The 22,077-nt window shown below is 35.4% G+C and overlaps 1 protein-coding gene across 4 annotated transcripts in view; it reads right to left on the bottom strand.

Moving 5' to 3' along the window:
- The window catches only part of LOC106174972 (netrin receptor UNC5C-like), a 76,108-nt gene that overhangs the window by 2,411 nt on the left and 51,620 nt on the right, over positions 1-22,077 (bottom strand). For 2 of the 4 annotated variants that reach the window (XM_087005402.1, XM_013556756.2), the window contains 12 exons: positions 19,884-20,064; positions 17,934-18,101; positions 14,186-14,233; positions 12,831-12,992; positions 9,220-9,255; positions 4,985-5,122; positions 3,330-3,386; positions 2,191-2,706; positions 1,703-1,869; positions 734-970; positions 396-542; positions 57-227 (listed from right to left, as the gene is read on the bottom strand). In XM_087005402.1, coding sequence (XP_086861528.1) covers positions 57-227; positions 396-542; positions 734-970; positions 1,703-1,869; positions 2,191-2,706; positions 3,330-3,386; positions 4,985-5,122; positions 9,220-9,255; positions 12,831-12,992; positions 14,186-14,233; positions 17,934-18,101; positions 19,884-20,064 — 2,028 coding nt within the window. The remainder of the gene's footprint in view (positions 1-56; positions 228-395; positions 543-733; positions 971-1,702; positions 1,870-2,190; positions 2,707-3,329; positions 3,387-4,984; positions 5,123-9,219; positions 9,256-12,830; positions 12,993-14,185; positions 14,234-17,933; positions 18,102-19,883; positions 20,065-22,077) is intronic. The other 2 variants (XM_087005403.1, XM_087005404.1) reach the window with 2 other exon arrangements.

Here is a 22,077-nt window from a genome sequence, read left to right as displayed (position 1 = left end):
AGTTCAAATGAAAAGAAATATCCTTAGTCTTACAACATTTCCATTTCAAAACTTACTTCAGTGAGATTGCTGACTATTTGTAAAACTGCTCTATTGCCGAGTATTGACTTTTGGTACACTCCTATCTTGCAGCTGACCGTCTGCTGCAGGCCATCTGTGTGCTCCAGGGAGAAAGAGCAGTGGAGATTGTTCTGGTTACCACTCCAAATATGGCGGAATGGAATCTCCTGGAGACGGCAAAAATAGAATTACGTAAATGATTCACTCATGCTCATTATCAGATACATCTTAAATACATACAACATTATGTTTTATAATGTGTAAAGTAAACAAATAAGATTTTCATGCTCTCTCACTTTATCTGACAAAATGCTTCCATTATATCATTTTCATACTTGGTAATTTGCTGTGAGTTTACTCCTCCATCCTGGGGCCAGTTCTTCTATAGTGAGACAAAGATTGTTACCACCATCTTGAAAGAGAATTTGCTTTGGTCTATCCAACAAAGCTGCCCCCAGTTTTTTCTCCAGCTGAATGACACCCTGAAAACAGAAATGTAATATTCAGATATTGAAAACATGTTTTTTATCAATTTATAAACCAAATATCATTCGAAAAACATAAAAAATTGTAATGTCTCATTTTTGTTAACTAAAAATATTTTGCACAGTAGCATAGTAAACTAATGTTTCTGTCAAGAAAAACATTCTTAAAATGGGATTGCAGTCCGTACCTCAACAGCATCTTGCGTATCTTCAACAACATATACTCTAATACTGTAATCTATGGAAGATGCTACTGCAGGAGCAAATGCAGCTAGCCTCAGTCTTTTCATCGCAGCAGTCCCCTGCATAGATTCTCCGATCAGAGCATAACGGCACAGTTGATCAGTCATCATATGACAGCAATTTGTATCAACTTGGCAGTAAATTGGGGTATTTAGTGTCTCTTCTCCAAATGTGACTAAATGCTGAAAAATTATTTAATATCTTGTTAATTACAATGAAGGAAGCCACAAAAGCTTCAGAAAGTTTAAAAGGAATTTATCTAATAATGAAAAACAAATAAACCAATATAAACAATTTCTGCATGGAGCTTAAATTTGGCTTTATATTAATTATTTCAAAGACATTAAAAAAAGATGACCCATTTTTGTCAATGCATGAGGTTTTCCCTTGTTTGCCATAGCAAAACAACAATGAAACAATTGGCACTGGAGGTGAAATGATGCCGCTGTGTTAGACACAACTTCTACCCCATGGCAACTTCACAGCGTGGCATTTATGGGCCAATTACCATTGTTCATGTGGCTAATTTCCTGTTAGGCATTTTGCTGATGAATCTGACTCAAACTGTGATTCAAGCATATATTTGGCTACTAATATAAAACACTTGTTAAATGAGAAATATGTGAAACCATTTCAATTTATTTTTTTTGTTTATTTTTTGACAAATGTATCATCACTTCAGTGTCTTCTTTTCAGGTTAAATAAATAACATATGAGAGCAATGATCAAATTGTCAGTCAAAATGATTTTAAAACATATAAACTAGTTAGCTGTGACTGATTATTTGTTGGTTCAAAGGTTGTGGGCATTCCTTTTTTCTTTTTCTTTTTTTTTTTTTTTTGGGGGGGGGGGGGCAACTGAACCTTTTATTCTGAAAAAAAAGGCAACAATATGAAAATCTATAAAACACTTACTTTCCATGCTGGTGGTTCATCATAAGCTGTCCCACTCCCATACACTCTCATAACCCAGAGGCCATGTTTTTGGCTGGCACAGTGTTGGAAAGACACAATAACTGGCTTGTGGAGGGCAAGGCCCTGAGGACCCAGCAGCAGGATGGGACTGAGGATCGTCTGCTTATCTAAAATGGAAGACTGTTTGGTTAGATTTAATCTCCAAAAGCCATAATATATCAATATGGTTCAACAATGCTAAACAATTTGCATTTAAAAAAAATACCCCTTACAATTGAATATATAATAATCTTTTTACAAACAACTTTATATTATTTCATGTTTTTTGCTTCAGACATTTTTTTACTTTAAAATAAAAATCAAAATCTCATCTCCAACATTTTTGATGGCCCGAGGCAACCATGTTGAAACACAACTACAATACAATTCCTTTGGCAATACGTAAACTGTAATATCCCTTCCCTTATTTTGAAACAAACAATGTGTACCTGATAATTTTGGTCTGTCTTTATCATCTCGGCAAACTGCGATGAATATTTCCTCTGTATTGCCTTTGGAAATAGCACCTTCTGGGATGCTAACACTAACTCCAGTTTCTGGAATGGTAAGCATCCCACCAGCGTGTGTAATATTTCCCCACGCTAATGCCTCAACGTCTATATTGCTAGGCAGCAGATTAGAAGTAACTGACTGTCTGTTACTATTATCAGTGTCATATTCAGACTGAGGCCTTGAGCCAGAAGTTGATGATTTCAGAGAGGCTTTAGATTTCTGTAAAGTCAATTTCTCTGTTGAATCTGTTTTCTCTTCTCCCGGAAGCTGTATGTACAAATGCTTTGATTTTTTGTCGATGATCGGGGAATCCTCAACTGGGTGAGTGTGTCCATTTAACATGGGTATTTTCTCCATGGCGTCTATGTGATTGTTGTTGGGTGGAGGCTGGTCATATAGACTGTGGGTCCTGACTGGGGCAATGGTTTGGGTAAGATCTGGCTGAACCAAAGCTGGAAAATACAATGACAAAGCATAAAGATATATAAATAAATAAATATATATAAATAAATACAAGATATGCACGTATAAAAGCAATTTTAGTTGAAACTCGGCCAGTACAAGATAAAATAAAACCACAATTTAATTTAATAATGTGTACCTCAACAGGTAAAATTTAATGTATACATAGTTTAAAACAGTGTTTCAATATCAGTATGTAAGTATACAAATGTTTCTCAACTACTACAATTGCAACATCTCTCTGGCGCAATACCACACATTGACATCATTGTAATAATCTGCATGATTGGGTATTTATAAACACTATAGTTTATCACCAAAAAAAGTTCTAACTGAATATCAATAATAACCAAGCAATAAGAACAAAACAGATCTGCTTTTCAAGTAATTCCACTATGGTATAAACTACCCAAAAAACTCCACAACTTGTGTGAGTGCGTGTGTGTGTCTGTTAACACTTATCAACCTGCAGCTCCTGCTGTTACAACAAGCTGCTGTACAATGTAGGTCTACTGTGTTTTGTTTGCTATTTGAGTATATTTTTTCTTTTTGTATTTATTTCTTCCACCTGTAGTACTACATGATGAGTTGGTTCCAATTTTTATGTTCATACCTCCATTTTTAGCTGGCTTTTTATCTTCATCATCATACTGGGGAAGGCTGCGCTCACCTGGAAATGAAAAAAAAAATTCACCTTACTTTTTCTAGAGAGGAACAGAAGCAATAAAGGGCTTAATTATCCCGATTTTCCCCTAAATATTCATTAGCATCGTATGCATTCATTTTGATATAAACTTAAATTCTAAACATTTTAACTTCATCTTCAGTTTAAAAAATACCAGGCAGCTATTAAAAAGATTTTAACATTTTCATACATCAAGAACATGGGACTTTAATTGCAACAAGGATATAAAATCCATTTTATTGATAGTGCAGCCAAATCATTCCCATCAATTAGGGAGTAATCTACACCAAAATCTCCCATTTTATTGCTCCAGGAAAATGCCAGTGGTGCAGATAACACCCAAGTACTGTAACTCATTTGGCCGGACTCTGGATTTTTTTTTTTTCATGTGCAGAGGGAAACTTGTGGTTGCATGTGGCAGAATGCCATATTGTTAGGTAGAAAATTATTAGCAAGAGCAAGAGCGGCCTTTGAAGCTGTGGTCTTCATCAGGTAAATTTGGCCAATTACGCACAACTATGACAAAGCCCAAAGGGGACTTTGGAGACTATGCCATGCAATTATAACTGACAGTGGTGGCACAAAAGCACATAGTGTGCAGGCAAATGTTCATTCTCATTTAATGAAATGAACTACATGCGCCTATCTGAAAATGTCAACTCTCCTCTCCACCAGTATAAACTATCAGGAGAAAAAAAACCCATTCCTCAATTTTTTATCCCATCTGCTGTTTTTCGTGCCAAATTTGTAATAATCATATGGCATATCCAATTCCAAATGTTTTTTGGATGGCTTTGAGAACAAATACCCCATTTCTTTATCAACTGATTAAACAATAGATTACATGTACAGTATAGATCAGAAAAAAACAAAAGAGCCAAATGTTCATAGGAATTCCTACCCACTGATTCACTACCAGAAAAGAATGCACTTGCTTTCATCTCAGCAAATCAAGATGGATTTCTTTTGTTTTGTATTCTCCTCAGCATTTCAGTTACAATCAAATCCTGTATCCATCAACGACACAGTCCTCCCCTATATGGCTCATGGTGGCAACCCAAATACCAACATGATAATGCCCCTGCAACGCTGTGCAACTCACTCGCTTCCATACCTTTGACTCCTGTGTCATGCCAAAGAGCCATTTATAACTAATATTGTGGAAAGAAAAGGGAGGTTTGTTTGCCATTGCACTTATTACAGACTCTCCTAAAAGCTGACAAGAATTTCAATGAGGCAACAATGAAAAAGATGAAGGTTGAGAAACATTTGTGGCCGTATTACATCCAGCGATTTTTTGTTTTCCTGGTTTCTGGGACAGTGGGACATGTCTTTTATTTCATCAATCAAACACACTTCATGACAAGTGTCTAAACTGAAAAGCACTTCAGAAGGTGAAATAAAACAATTCTCTTTCCAACCTATAAATTTTAAGCATTCTAGAGATCGCCTCTCTGACTTTTTTTCTCAAGTGCCACCCCTATCTAGGTACAATAAAACAATGTTCTATATACCCACTATATCAAAGTTATCAAAAACAAATTCTACACTCACTTTGTTGTATTTTTAAGAGGCACACTTACCCAAGTCCATATCAAATTGCCGTTGGTCTTTTCTTCGAATCATAAATATTATAATCACAATGATAGTTGCAAGTACTAGCACAGCTAGGGACACGCCCACATACAGTGCAATATCTTTTACATCTTGCCCAGGTTTTTCTGAAAAGAAAATGTATATATAGATTTTAATAAATTGATTAAATTAACCTTCAACACCACAGACCATTTGATTTGCTTCTACTTGGTAGACAAAAGCAGCATTTTTGAAATATTTTCTGCAAGCTCACATTTTTCTGAAATAAAATTGCATGATTAGGGAAATTTAAACATAATAATAAAAAAGGATATTTTGTTTGGAGAGAGATGACTCTCTTTCTCGATAGCTATAATAATAGGCATGCCTAAAAGCCAGTGATTTATGTCTTGTTACAGAAAAACTTTTGTCCCATTTTTCACATTCAGCTGAATTATTTCCACAACACAACAATAAATTTGCAGCATAAAGCATCACGAAGACACCTATAAAAGGATGACAAATGTGAAGAAATTTTACTCCACTTATCATAGTAATTATGCAGAATTTTTCTTAAACAAAATTCTGCACGTGCTATGGCCTCAGGAAATGTAACACCCACTATTCAAAATATCAGTAAAGCACAGGTAAAATTGTGGTATGGGTTTGCTTGCCTGAGCTGTCATCTTCAGCTATCAGTTCAAAAAATATGCAGACCTCACACATGAATAAAGGTGGTTTTACTGTGCATTTCCTTCAAAAGGTCATCTTCTCCTGACAAACAAAGTATAAACCAATGAAAACAGACAATCACTTTGATATGAAAGCACTTCAGGACATCAATCCTTCTTATCTGTCCTTCATTCAAAAACAAAACTAATAATTTCACAATATGCCAACCAAAGTCACTATTCATACATAACATGTATAAATTTCTTCATAATAATCCACAGGTTTCACCCCAAAAGTGCAAACCAAGGGAACTCCCCTGGTCTTTTCAATTTCCTTTACTTTACAAGAAGGCAAGAAACACTTGAGCCATCTGGCTTGCACACCTGCACACGTTCTTATCTTGACTCAAACACAGAACCCACACTGAACTCTTAAGCAGAGACCACACTTTGCATTCATTCTCACTATCCTCTGAGAGGAAAAACCACTCCATTCTACCAACTTTCCCCATGCTATTAGAGACTATTAATCCGATGTTGTCAGGTATCGGGTACAGAGAATTCCTGTTCAAAACCTCAGGATGTCCCCCCCAGAAACACCTGAATGTGATGTAAGCTGGTGTAATGTAATGACCATACCCAACAGCCCAACAAAGGTGAACTCTGCGGCATGGAGGATGCAGACCAGGTTTCATTACATCTTACCATGTAATTTAGGTTCCTCTATTACCTTTCCTTTCAAATCAACTTGCATCAGTTTGAACTTCAGGGGTCCTACCGCAAAATCCTGTGTCGGTGTTTATGATTTGTCATACTCTCACTGTGAGATTATTTCATGTCCTGAACTATCTCAGGAAACTTATTACTAGATGTCCTAAAGCAATCTTGAAATTTACCAAAACAGTTAAAAGAAAGAGAAGCAAAAGTTGGTCATTGCTGTTTCATATCTTGAACTGTCAGTACTTAAGGCTGCTAACCCTTACATTTTTTTCAGTTTTTAAAACTGATTACCTAAAACTCCAGCATACCTCACTTTAAAAAACTAAACAATATTCAAATGGAGATTTTTTCTTAAATCAAAACACATGGCATTGTTAAAGGTTAATAGAAATGCTTTGGGCAACCAACAAAACATTACAAAGAGTGACAGGTTTTGACAAAACTGGAGAACTGTTGATAATCCTAACTGAAACATGCTTTTTCTACTTTACTGGCCAGCTTGCCAGGGAAAAAAGTGTGGCTTATCGGGAGTTTCCAGTTGGAAAGTCCAATTAGTTCATGCTGACAATGAACAGCACCAGCTTTGCAGGTTTAGTCATTCTCTCTACACAAGCTGCATTGTCATATGGCCTACTGTGCTATACATGCTGTTGTGCTTTAATTAGTAACTCCATTATCTTTTTTATGTTTAAACATTATGCATTCTAATTGGATCATAAGTTCATTAGTACTGTCATCTCAAAAGGGTCAACACCATAAAAACAGTCTGTGTTTTAAAAACCCTAAAAGGTGGTGTTAAAAAACAGAGTAACACTTTTTTAACAGGAAAAGGCTTCAGAAGTGTTTCTGGTGCTAAAACAATAGCTAAACTTGCCACACAAATTCAATGTGACAATCCCAATATTGGGAACAATACCAAAATGAACTTCACCCATGTGATCAAAAACAAAAAAAGAACACCGCCTAAATATGACATTCAAGGAATGGCCATGTACTTTTAACCTTTTAAGGGTCCGGTAGTTTTTATGTGATATTAAAGACAAAATCCCTGCCAAAAGTCTTGCCATTAAATATGGCATCCTATAAATGTCCACGCACTTTTAACCTCTTAGAATGGATTTTTGTTAGCTTCAGTGCAAACCTCAGCCAAAAGTCTTATTAATTTAGAGGTAATTAGCTAAATCTCATTACAGGAGACATTAAGATAAGTGTTCAGACAGCTTAATCCTGCAGGCATGGTCAGTAGAAATCACTGATAAAGTAAGCCTGATGGTAGCTTGGGATCTAGAGATCTAACCCCAGCTGCCATATCCCACTGATGCTTCCAACTGATGAACAATTAAAAACTGGTGAAATGACTGTTTGACTTATTTTTTACCTGAGATGATAGAGAAAAAACATGCTTTTCCATTCACGGACATGTGGAAAACAGTTGGCTTTCCTCTGACCACACCCGAAACCCCAAAAACATAAAGGAGAAACTGCAACATCAGCAAGGTCATGTAAATGTTTTTTTTTTTTACTTAGGTTGATATGTATGTATGTGTGTGCCAGTAATCTTGCGTGCATTCACTGTAGAAAGATGGAAGTTCAGACTATTAACAAGAATCTTAGACACGAATTTACAACTGGGTGTTGGTATTTAGTTCCTTCTACTGAAACAGAATTTTGAAACCACTTTACCAAGTCAATCAAATTCAATAAAAGCTATTGGCAAAGTTTGTGCAATTGCTCCCATATCAAATATTTCTCAGGGACATGAGCCAAGCACTCTTTCAGTATTTAAAGCTTTGAGACTGCATTCCCCATAACCAGAGGAAATGTCAGACCAGTGCATTCCAACTTAACTGAAACTGCAACAATCTTGAACATCTTTTTGAGCAAAACTCCAGCACCAGTTTGATCACTGATGCACAGAGTCAGCCCAAGCATTATGTACAGCTGTTCTGACTTCTGTCTGACTTAAAAAACAAAAATGTCAGCTTATAAAATTTCATCTGAAGTTATTTTCCCTTGTGGGCTTTATTCAATTTTAATCTGACTTCCTTGTGCTGATTCCGTCTGGGTGGAGCTTAGGTCAAAAGGGTGGCGGCACCGGTCCAGCAGAACTACCAGCTACAAAAACTTAGTGATAGCTTAATCCTTTTTCATCTGGATTTGATTGGTTTTATTATCCTTCTCTATTTCCCTCATGGTATCAGATCCCTTCACTTTTATTGCTAAAATTGTGAAGACCTTCCGCTAACATGATTTAAACTAGTGTGGTACTTTTTTTTGTCCGGAATTACCTCCTCTGGGGGCCCCCACATGTTCTTTATCATAAAGGTACTATATGACAAACACTCGGCCTTTCTTAGCTCTTCTAATATCATGTTAATAGCTTTATCACTGTTCTCTGATTCACTTTCTTCACTAACTCACACTGACAGATGATCCCCCAGACCGAATTCCCTTTTCCTGAAAGTCACCAAACCTCATTTTTTCATGCAAATCCCCTAGCCTTATGGCAATTGGAGGGCCTGCTGCTTCATATCTGCTGACCCTCATCAAGGGTGAATATAACCAATGATAAGATGAACAAGGGCAATTGTTATATAGAAACCGTGGGCCAAAAACACTTGTTTTCTTCAGGCAAGGGTCTTATGGTTCAGGGCACTGAGGTTGAGCTAATTCAATAGCAACCCTTCACTTTGTGTTTGGAGCATATGTTACATGACATGTGATTATACTTAAGTACTGAGAATAATAAAGAGTAAAAAAAAAATGAATAAATAATTTAATACAAGCACCATTCTCAAATCTAAAAAAATACTTTTTTCTTTATATGAGAAGCTTAAAAAGTTTGCACATACCAGTTCTTTCTGCATAGACATCTGATCCAGGGAATTCTGGGAAAAAAGAAAATATATATTATTAGTTCAGGAAAATATACAGAAATTTAAGGTGTTAACAGAATATTTGCACAGGGAATCACAACCAGAAAATGATAAGCAAAACTACATCAGAAAATGTAAAATATTTATATAAAATATACATTTCTCAATAGAAAATTATTACTTTGGCATAAAAATGTAATCAAGCTGATTGTTCGATTCATCTTAAAGATGGACCTATGTATGACCCTAGGAAGCTTGATAATGGACAAGGGTACTGTTTATAAGTAATAATGGTGAATGTAACACGCAATGTAAAAGTAATTATTTGAATAGCACCTGGGAAGACTGTACTAAATTTATGTTTTTGGGGCAATGATAGTGCCACTTTTTCATTTAGCAAATGCAATGTTCTTGTTAACTTGCAAGACTCAAAATTAATGGAGATATGTCTATTTGTGAAAATTCTATTCAATCTGCAAATGTTTTATTGAAATGCCAATGGTAAAATCAAATAATTGTCTTCGCAAAGCGAGATATAAGACAGAAACTAGAAATAGGATATATCTTGTGCAATGATACAAGTTTAATACATCTAATTCTGGCCCTTAATTTGGTAAGAGTAATTCAGTAAAATATTCCATGCTGTGACTAATCATTTTGAAGCATATTTGTAAACTAAAACTAGTTCAAATATAATTTACAGATGGCCATGTGATATCACTAACGACACTCAAGGGTAGGACAGCCAAGTGAAAATTTCATTAGAGATGCCCACTGGTAAAACTTAAATTAATGAAGCTCTTTCAGCCCAATTAATTCCAAAAGTACAATGTGATACACAGTTTGATAAATTACTCACTTTTGCTAACAATGTTATCAGGTTTTGGACACACATTCAGTGCAAGTCTCAGTTGAGGTATTACTGATGTCTGTTTAAAAAAAATATTGATGCTTCTGTGAGTCAGATTCCCTTCATTAATTTTTCCACCAAGAGGGGCATCCCTCTGCTTTGCTGCTGTCGAATAATTGCAATGATCCTCCAATTATCAATTACATATTTTCGTAATATTTCAATATTCCCTTCAATGTGCATTTAATGTGTCATACTAATGAGGCTTTTTTTGATTAATGAAGATATTTAAAAAGCTAGATAATTATCACAGCCTTGCCAAGAACAAGGAAATAACATTAGAGACTATTTTGGCTAATTGCAATATTGGATGTTTGATGATTTTTGCTATAACAAATGATGTTAACAGCTAAAATACAAATGGCTTATCTACAAAAGTAAATCAAAGAGCATACTCAATTACATAGATGTTTTATTTCAATAGACAAACTGCATGAACAATATATGTTTTAATTTGATAACAAACTACATTAGCTAACAGCTATGGAAACCAGAGCAACATGAAATGTGGTAATTGGACCATATTTGCGACTGTAATTCATTTAATATGGTACTTTTACAAATCCAACGTGCATTAAAACATTCGAACCACTCAGCTAAAGAAATCTAACTAAAAAGCTATAAGCTATAAGGCACCCAACTGCATCTCTTACCACACTACCCTTGAAAACACCACTTATCAAAAATAAATAAATAAATAAATAAATAAATAAATACATACATAAAAACAAGTGAAGTATTTCATCTTTCTAATTTCCAATATATTTCAACTCCTACACAAGTACCTTGCCCTACTGTTTGCCAGCAGGTCTATCAATACCCTCGCACTTGACCTCAAACCCAATTGCGAAAGATTTGGCAGATTTGCCATATTTCTGAAAAATCATGTCTCGCTGAATCCCATTTTCAAATAAAATTCAGCAACCTTATCCTGATCTCTCCCCAATAAAAGACATTTACTACAGACGCACTAAAGTCATATTTCCCATAAACCAAAGTGTGTTTTAGTTACTGTTCCACGTGTTTATTTTCCAGAGCTCTTTAAGTAAACTGAGACCAGTAAGTTTACTGAGATGGGTAATATAGAGTAATGAATTAAATAAACTTCTGAGACTTCCTTCTTTGAAAGATCTCAACTTCCACCAAACCCACACTGAATGTCACTTTAGTGACAAAAAAATGGAGTAGAAAGTAATACCTGTAAATATTCAGGTTGTTTTGTCTATCTTGTAAGTCATCCCCTAAATGTGTGGAGGGAGGTAAGGAATACAGCTAAACCACAACTTTTATGCCCTGGTTTCCATATCTAGCTGACACCCACTGTTCTGTTATTGAAAACCCTCCTCCACGAGAGGGAAAAAAAGAAGCACTTTCCAGATCTCTGCTTTAACTAGGAAACCACTTTGATCAATAAACAGATAAAATAGGCGTTCCATCTCGGCATCCACAATTTTGTCTAGCCATGGTCTGTGTTATTTCATAACTCCAAATCCAATAAATTCCTCTATACCAGATAACTAGCAGTTTAAATGCATTTCCAGAATTGGATTTAGGAGTGTCAGTGTCATTTCACATTGTACAGACCCAAGTGCAAGCAGTGAAGGCCCCAGTGGTAATACAAACTTGATTAACCCACTGGCTTTTTTGTTGGGTTTGTTTTACACACCACTTGTTGGGCTAAACATCTTCAACACCCAAAAGGTCAAACATAATTGCTTAGCTTGAAAGACAAAATGCCCAAATTGCTCATTTTCATGCATAGACACCAACACAAAAGTGTTCTTTTCATTCCAATCTCTGGGTGATTTCTCACTAGAAGTCAAATTCGAATATTTACTCTGGATTTTTGGAAAGGGTATGAAACACTTTGGTTTATGGTGATATATGAAATTAATGGTAAATAACAAAAATATTAAGTTGCAGCATTGGGAAAAATAGGTGAACCACAAGTGACCTATATCTACCTCCCTTGGTAAGCCATGGCCATAAATTTCAATTTTTCTCTGAGCAGGGCTGCCTTAGAATAATATGTTTGCACTTAATTTTTTTCTGTTCTCCATGAACTTAAAACCTGCAATAACATTTGGTTATAGTATGTGAATTTTTATTCATCAACTTAGTATTTTCCTAACTTTTGACAATTAACAAAATGAAGCTTCCCTTAGTTTCAATCTAGAACTGTTGTAAGTACTGCAATGCATTTTGGTGATTATCTGCCATATTTTTCAAAAAAAAAAAAAAGTCTTGTTTTACCACCGTCTTTTTTTAACAAATCAAATACAGCCTTAGTTTGTTTTGTTTCCTTTTACCTAATCACTGCAGTGCTTTCCTGCTGTGTTTGGTAACTAGTCAGCTCTCCTTCGATTTCTAAGTCAATTGACAGCAGCAAGTCTCCCCACAGAGAGAAGCAGGTTAGTGATGCCAGCACTACTTACTCCAACATAAACCCTGCTTTGTATTTATTTTTCCATGTGGTTTATTAAATTCTTTGGGGTCTATTATCAATTAATCTCAGTGATTGTGTGGGCATTGGGCAAGAAATAAATTGGACTTGAAGATGGGCAGACTTCTTCAAACTAGATCTCCATTGCAGACAAAAAAATTAAGCAACTCGAGCTGTGATTATTTCCCTTTCTTACTATGAAAATATGATGGAAAAAGAACATGTTTTTCTCACCTCTGCATAAGCCTCCAGTGCAGTTTGTGATGTTCAAGTCAGTGGATTCGCAATGTTTGCCATTGTTTTGAGGCGGCGGGTTGTCACATCGTCTGCGTCTGAAGTGCTTGCAGTCTTCGTTGCAGGTAGACCAAGAGGCCCAAGTGGACCAGCCACCATCAACTGAAGAAAAAATGTAATACTCTGTCAAAAAACTGAAGAGAAAACAGACTTCTGTCAAGGAATATAAATGTATTTTTCAAAACAATATCCATTAACCTATATTACTTAATAATTCCCTTTTGTTTGTAAACTTTAATTCAATCACTGGCTTCCCAGTCCACAGTTTACATTAAGCCAAGATATCCAGTTGATGATCTGAAGTAACATTATGTAAACACTCCATATCTGAATCTGTATTTTTAGATAAAATCAGATCTGTTACATGTTGGAAGACTACTAAGTACAGGAAGTATCCTGAAATATTTAGATATGTCTGTATGGTGTCTACAGGTATGATCTGGCCATGGATAAATCCAATTCTATATCATGTAAACATTCTTTTCCCCAAAGAACACATCTCTGTCAAAGTAGCAATCCTACTGTTTGGCTGAATGTAAACACACCAACGCGTAGTTTTTTATCTTTGCTTTCTCTTTTTGGTTGTATCTTTATATTATAGTTTCAATTATAAAATCTCACTTTTTTTTTGTTTACGTCACCAAACAGGTAATGATTTCTATCCAAATGAATTGCATTAGATAGATGTGGTTTGTTAAAAACAATCCTAATGCAGTGTACAACATCCTCATTCTATAAGTCAGAAAGTGAACTGTGAATTTTACTTTTGACTAAATATATACACAACAGTAGTTTGTATATAAGCATAAGAATAACATATACTTTGTACACTTCCCTAAATCGCAAATAATATCGTATTGCTATAAAACATGAAACTGAAAACATCAAACAGTGAAGTTCACAAATGATGCAAAATATCCACATGCCATGCACAATTGGAAGTCATTCCACTGACAGAAACTGATAAAAAGGCATGACATACACTTAACTGCAAATGAAAGATGACAACTTGGAACAAAAACAAATTCAAGTCAAGACAGGCATTAGATAAAAACAATGGCAAACTTGGGAAAAAAAAACTATGATGAACATACATTATACGTTAATGATTAAATTAAGAGACAAACATATTTTGTTAGCACTTCAACATTTTCCACTATACAAAAAGCAAAACTGAAAGACTGTTGTTAGTGTTTTGGATTATATGTATGTATATTTAGATGCATAAATGGGTACAAGAACTGAATGGTTACTTATTAGGTTCATGCACCCAGTGAGTCCACCCTATACCTTACCTGGCCATCCCAGTGTGGAGGAGGCTGTAGAACTATGGTAATAATCCACTGTTGTGTAGGCAAGGAAAGAATTGTCTCGTTATATCCATAACTAATACATATAATACCACTACCATCAATAACTTCATTTGCTGACGTCTTTGTAAAGTTTGTAATTAAATGAAAAATTGAGAATGGTGCTTGGAATTCAAAAGGAACATGGAAAACATAATTGGAGCAGTGAGAAAAAGTATTTTTGAAAGAAAACAACATTTATAAAATATGCCCATGGTTTCAAACTGACAACTTTCACCTTAAGTATCAAAAACAAATTTGATGTTTACTGTCCATCTCTTTCAAAACCAGGTTCCTTTTGGGTGATAAAAGATTGCTGCCCCTGTAATTGTCTTCTCAAATGGGAATAAAATGGGGAAATATTTTTGACAATTATCATTATAAAAGGCCTTGTTGTTTACCACAGATACTTTTCCATTAAATGGATATATCACTGTGTGCTATATACACACCCTAGTTACGCCTTCCTAGTGCGTTTAATGGTACCTTATCCTAACACTACCATGGCTTTTGTCAAGAAAATTATAGCTTGCAGTTGAGCAGTCACTCATGTGTGCAGTCTGCAAATCAACAAAAGGCTACAAAGGAAATGCATATCTTGTAAATTCTGCTTTTTATCAACATGCATATCTCGGCATGACAAAAATATATATCATTACAATCGCGATCAGGTTGCATAGGTTAGACTATGGAGGAAAAAAAAAACAAGTGTGGCACTGTGTCCAGTATCAGTGACTTGACAAAGAGTAACATGGGGTAAATTTCTATTTATGCATGTCTATCAACTGGGTAGGGTTACAAATCGCTCTTTTTCCCTGGGAACAATACAAGGTCTTAACATAATGTGCTGCGACCATTAATTAGATGTAATTATATCAGATGACAAACAATTTCTTTGGTCTACCATAGCATGGAGTGATTTGAAATGACATTTGATTACTTTAAAGCAATATGTTCAACAGAACTGATACATGCCACGGATCTATTTCTCTCCCCTAGCTTGAAATCAATTGTTCGCCCATTTTTTAAGACACCATTAAAATAACCACAGTTCAAAACATTTAAAGAAAGGGCTTTTTAAAGCTGCCTTTGTCAGGGTCTGCCCATCATCTTGTGAAGATGCTATAAAAGATGAAAAAAACAGATAGCTATCTAGACAGACGCCTTATCTCCGCATACGGAAACTGCAGTTGAATGAATGGCAGTTTATGTCTCCAGCACATCAACATCAATGTATTTATACACAAAATCAAAAGTCAAGTCATTTACGCTCATCAGTGCAAATGCAATGTCTACTAAAAACTGATGTATATATTCATATAATGTGGGCATTCCCCCTAACATGCCCTAGCCATACTTAAGAACTGGTATGAATTATATGTGCTCTTCACATAAATCTTAGAGGATATGACTAAAACTCTTAAATATGATAAAGCTGAGATATGTATCACTTAGGTTTGAAGAGGCTAACCAACATGGGCTTGGTCTGATTCTGTAAGATATGTAATGGGTCTTTTCCCTTCCACTAAACATTAAGAGCTGTAAAATGTATCATGCCACCAATAGGACTACTATAGGGCAAAACTATTTACTTAAGATAGCTTCCGATTTCAATCTTCTGGGTGTAATTTTTTGGTGGAATGATGGGGTAGTAGTGACTTATGCACTTTTTATCTTTTTCTAAATCAAGATTTATGAATGAAATTATGCTGCAACATTTCATAAATAGCAGCCAGCTGAATATCTTCAAGTTAATTCTTTTTACAGTCAGCAAACACATAGAGCTTTTGTCTGAGAATATTAATAGACAAAGTTTAGTTTCATGGATGCCACTGGAATATCAATTTAATCTTAGTACCTATGTGTCTGTGTTTCAATATGAAAAAAAAAACAAAACAGTTATTCAAAGCTACAGCAAAAGGAAACCATTTTCAGAGTTATTAAAAGCTCTGGCGAGAGTACATAAAACTAACCTTTTAGGTCAAGCAGCGCTTTGATTTTTATTACCTCTCACAAAGTATTTAGCGAAACATGTTTCACAGTATTCTTAGCCTGCCACTGCAGGCCTTTTAGCCCAATATCTCCTCCGCTGGACCCATCTACCTATCTAAATGATTTGCTTTTGATTGCACTACAGCTGCTGTTCTGACAAATCCAAGAAAGTATGCAGTTTTTTTTAACCAAGACCATAAAATACAAATGGAAGTGTAACCCGCTGTTTGAGAACTTCACAACATTATTTTGGCAGGATTAATTTAGTACATTTAGCCCCATGATTGAACAGCAAGTATATAGAGAGTATTTGGTAAAGGGATGATCCAAAACGTCAGCTGCGAATACCAAAGCATGGCCTTTTTTACAAGAAAATTTAAGTATGCACATTTATCCCTTGATTAGCTCCACCAGGCGGTTTTATGGGGGTAGTGAACAACCTCTGCTGGCATAATTTGGAGGGAATCTGGAGGTCTTTAGTCAAGGTTTGACTTCCTGACATGCAATTTGTCTACAGCAACTGGGAGAATGATGCTGTTGATCTTGGATTTTCAATTTTTTAATCAAAACTTGGGAGGAGTACCCAATAAACTGAAGTGTTTATGAATACAGAAAAAAACCTATTTCTACAAATGTTTTGAATTTGTTGCCTAGCAACTTGCTGATGTTTTACATTTAAAAAAAGAACAATATAAATGAAAACCTCCCAAATATCACACAAAAGAGAACAAACATCATTATTAGTGGAAACTTGTTCATCTATCTCCTTATTAAATTTTCAGTATAAACTCATTCCATTTGTCTATCTCCTTTTTCTTCTTCTCAATCCCCCTTCTTTCATTGGTTTCATTTTTCAAACAACTTCGCACTTATCAAACAGGTTGAAAGATTGTCTATATTCTATATTCCCAGAGCGTGACATAATAAATCAACTAATGCTATTATACCATAACTACAGGTTTGACACACTGGAAAATACTATCAAATGTACATCAATCACAAACACCCTTTCAAACGATTTCTATAACAATCATGCTTTTGGAGCTGTTAATTTTTCAGTTAGTGAATGCTGCTTTTCTGCTACTACTCATCCATTCACTTTCCTTTAAAGCATCATATATTTCACTCAATTAGAACAAATGCAAGAATGACAAACGCTTTATAAAATATTGATCAAAGATAGTGATTACCAGAAATATAAAATCAATGGCCAATTATTCAATGTAATGGTGCTCTTTTCCAAGAACAACAATGGTAAGATGTAATATGTTGATCCAAAAACTTAGCAAAATTAAACAGATTAAATTTGGTGAACTCTTCATCCTAATGAAGCATTTCTTGTATACCACAATTTAGCGAAAATCCAATAACACTTTGGAACCTTGTTTTCTGGAGTGTTCAGTGTTGGTTGACTATCACTGATCAATGTGTCAATAAGCACAAAGTTTATATTCATACTATATATGTATTCATTCTATGTAAAGTCTAGACATTTGAAACATTCATTTAAAAACACACAAATATTTCATAAATTGTTAAAAAATCATTTAAAACATACATTTAGCAATACAATGAGCACTTACTGACAGGCTTCAATAAACAATTAGTTCTCAATTTTTCCCAAATGTCCTAGTGCATTAGCATAACAGATTTTGTAAAGTGCAATCAAAATTACTTGGGGAATATTAACAGCAGTTCTTACCTGGACAGACGGTGGTACAGGGGACCTTTTGTTCCCAGTCTCCAGGACAAGGAGAACCATTGTTAAGAGGAGCAGGGTTGCTACATGTACGAGAGCGACTCTGGAAACCTTTGCCGCACTTGCTGTCGCAGTCGCTCCATTGTGACCAGGTAGACCAGGCTCCTTTCACTAAAAAAAAAAGCATCACACTTATATCCCATTAATAACACCACAAAACTTTTTTTCAACAACAGAATAGCATTTTCCCTCAAAACATATATGATAAATATTTCTCATGTTAAACTTAAATGACATATGATAATTGTAAATGGTATACAGCAAGTTACTAATTAATTAATTACTAATTAATAATTTTATTAATAAATTTAATATTTTTATTAAAACCATTTTACAATTCTAGATAACAGAACAATGGGTCTTAAAATTACTGCCTCTGTTACTGCAAACTGCACCAAGTGACTAAAATCATAAGGTGTCACATATGAATTATAGCTCCATGAAATGGGAAACCTCAATCACAGCCAGGTGCCTTTTGAAAGCTACTACTTGCTGCTGGTGGAAGGCCATACAGAACTAAGGTCATGACAGTAAAGAGAGCATCCAGCTCTTTCACCCATTCTATATGAGATATGAACTGCTAAGAGATTCCCATGCCTTTCAACATCTCTAAGGCAAACAACATGTGACATTCGGGAGCTCCCTTTGGCGCTGTCCACATGTCTTTCTGTCATTATCAGTAAGGAAAGACCACCATGGATCATTGTAGACTGTGTGCTATTAATAATCATCATAATTCCACAATGGTACTGCAATAAATTGGCTTGATCAAGTCTCAGATAATGACTTTGTACGTCATGCACACATCTGTTTTTCTCATTCTCCCACCTGGTCTAGTATTTCTCAAAAAATATTTTTTTCCACAAACTTTCTCTTTTTACAAAACATGGGCAGGATATAAGCATACCGTTCCATGGCTATTTTCTTTAATCTGTAGTGTATCTTTACTGTTTGTGCCTAGGTCTAACAACTGGTAACAGAACTCTGATATTTTCTAGCATATGTTGTAAATCAAATCTTGTAAGTTCAAAGGGCAGCACTAGAATTTTGACAAAAAAACTCACAACATTCCCGACAACATGCTTTTTTCACTGACATCAGTTCAACTCATAATATCAGTTTAAGTACAAGGTAACTAGATTAAAAGCTTTCAACTCAAAGTTGTTGACAGACATAAAAGGCACTGCAATAACAACATTGCACTTTTCTTTGGCCTCAGAATATCAGAAATCTTTAGTTACAAGTAGACTCTAAGTGGCACAAAATTTTCTTTTAATTTTAGATATACACCTACAGGGTAAATGGTAATTTGCATGTTATTTTCAATTTTTCAGTAATTGCGCAGTTATCCTGCTCGCATGTTATAATTCATTTCCAATTCCATCAAAAGATTTTTTTCTAAAAAGAACAGATGAATGCTCAAAATTAGGAAGGCACTTCTTTGATCAGCTGTTTAAGCCTGGCTCCAGCTTAATTTCGGATGTCAAGTCTGTTGGCAAAAGCACAGACATGTGGTGACACGGTGACAATATCCACTGCGTGCTTGCAGGTGGCTCGCCCAAGTGATCAACCTTCATGCCGTCCTACTGAATGTTAATACTGCTATGTCATATCAAGTCACAGCACGACTTTCATAGTTGGTAATTATTGCTAATTGATTAATATATCTTACAACTTGAGGTAAAACTGTCTGTATATTTAACATTTACATTGCCTGTAGCCAGCTTAATGACTTGACTCTTTGAGTGCATGAAAGCATATACCATATCTGTAGGCGCACATACGCACACACTGGAGGTCTATGTCAAAAGTTGCATTAGGGTTGTGATGTTACCTTAAGAGGAAAACAAATAAAGGAAAGGATATGGGAGAAGATAAAGGAAAATAGCATACCATAAACAATAAGCTCTGCAGATTCTGATTTTCTTGTTGCAGCCACATTTATCGCTCCGCAGGTGAAGTTTCCCTGGTCCGACAGGCGAGCTTGGCTGATGATCAAATTCCCTTCATTGGAGATAATGAAATTGGTCTCTTCCTTGTCATTAATAACTTGTCCATCTTTCAACCAGAATACCTGCAAGAGAAAACGTGATTTTGATACGTGCTGATATGTTTTTATTGTGCAACCATAGTATCGATAATCACACTAAATAATGTTAAACTGTCAGAAATTCCGCTTCTCTACTTTCATGTTTTAACCTACACTTGAAACAAAGTGAGGCATTCTCAAAATAATATATTAACCTTACACAAATTCTCTGGAGTATTACATGCAGAGATGCTGTCCTCATTTTAGCACCTGGGGGTATGATAATAACTCACATACTGCAACCACCTCACTTATTTAAATATTCTATATTTATTTATTTATTTATTTATTTATCATCTTTAATTTTTCACAACAGTATACACCTTTGTCATGAACCAGACTTGTTTTTAAACTATTGTTTAAGGAAATATGATAAATTTTTTAAAAATATGGCAACTATCTATAATAGCACAGGTATCAATGAGATCAAGAGATCAAGTTCTGTCGATGGGTAGTCCCTTCCAGGCAACCTATGCTACTAAAACACTTTTTCTGCCACTAGGAACAAGCCGAAGGTATACCTCAATGGAAATTCCAGGATCTGAAGAAATCACCAAGTGTGATTTTGGAAATCCACACATGTTCACAAGGGAAGTTTGTACACAGTAGTACTTTATATTGGTCACTTCACTAATAATTGCAGGAAAGGGATTTCCAGTCATAAAAAAAATGGGGAAACTGGACCCATTGTAACATCTCTGATTTACCAAAAAAAATCACAGGTAGGAAACATGCAGGTTTATTCGGAGCAATCGAGTTTAATAGCAGCTTTCTCCAGGTACCGTAGCATATTAGTGTGAACTTTTGACAGATAAGGTGTAAATAGCAGGGTCCTGTGAAGTGCAATTCAAACATCCCCCATATTTGCTTGTCCTATCGACTTTGCAAAGACCACACTTTGCTTATCGAGGTTTTGGTAAACTGTGAATGCTTAAGCTACAGACAAATCTGTGTAGGTAAGATTAAGTTAGACAAAACGTCCATCCTACATTACATCACTTACACCCGTGGGTTTAATCCTAGCCTTATTGTAGCAAATTATATAGTACACACAAAGCTCAAGTCAAATTAAACCCCATACGCAACCTGAGACCAGATATGCAGAACAATGACTCATATCTTCATGTAATAATATGATTTGAGACACAACTTTCATATGTGGCTTTGCAGTCCCAATCATTATAGGTGAAAACGTAACCTCCTACTTCACTTGGCTCAGTAGATACAGTGTCATGACAAATTTGATGCAATTTTTTTCAAATAGCTTGGTAATAAAAACAATATGTATGGCAGGCAACTGATACTTTAAACGGATGATGATTTAATGTTTCCTCTTTTACCCTATCTATTTCAACATCCTGCCCGAAGAATATGTTTCAAAAATCAACACAAGAATGTTTCCGATTAAATTTCTGAAACGGATATTCCCAAAGCGGGCCGACTGATGTTGGCAGTTGCATAGGCTGGAAAAATTGTTCAACAGCGAATGACTAAATCTGTGGAAGAAAACGTCAAGGCAAATTTGCTGATCTTTAGTAAAATTACACAACCCATCTGTGAGTGTTCAAACAGACATGTGCTAGTCCTTTACCAAGATCTCTGCTCATATGTGAGAACTCTGTTCATATAAGAACTCTCTTGGTCTGTGGTTTCAAGTGCCCTTCAGCTTATCAGCCTGAAAAGCTGCAGTTATTTTGGTCCGCAAACTGAAGAGGTACAGGTTTAGGAGCACGCAGAGTTGGACACATAGAAATCTGGCATGCTGTGTTGAAACATGGAAGAAAAAAGCAGTTGAACACACTTCGGGACATATTAGTGATGCTTCACCTGTGTCCTCCACACAATTCCTACATAAACCTAGCCCATTTTATCAAATACACTATTTAATGTCTTGGTTGGTCTCAAAAGAAACTTGATAATGTTGCCAGCCTTAGATCAGTCAAGATCACAAAAGGCATGTTTGTTTAGTAACTTCTACTTAACCTTAGGAAAGTAAGA

The sequence above is a fragment of the Lingula anatina genome, chromosome 2, assembly GCF_051362555.1.
Source record: "Lingula anatina isolate TDL-2025a chromosome 2, LinAna3.0, whole genome shotgun sequence".
In the NCBI taxonomy this organism is placed as follows: Eukaryota; Metazoa; Brachiopoda; class Lingulata; order Lingulida; family Lingulidae; genus Lingula; species Lingula anatina.
The sequence above is the reverse complement of the archived record's forward strand: the minus strand, read 5'-3'. Positions and strand labels throughout refer to the sequence as shown.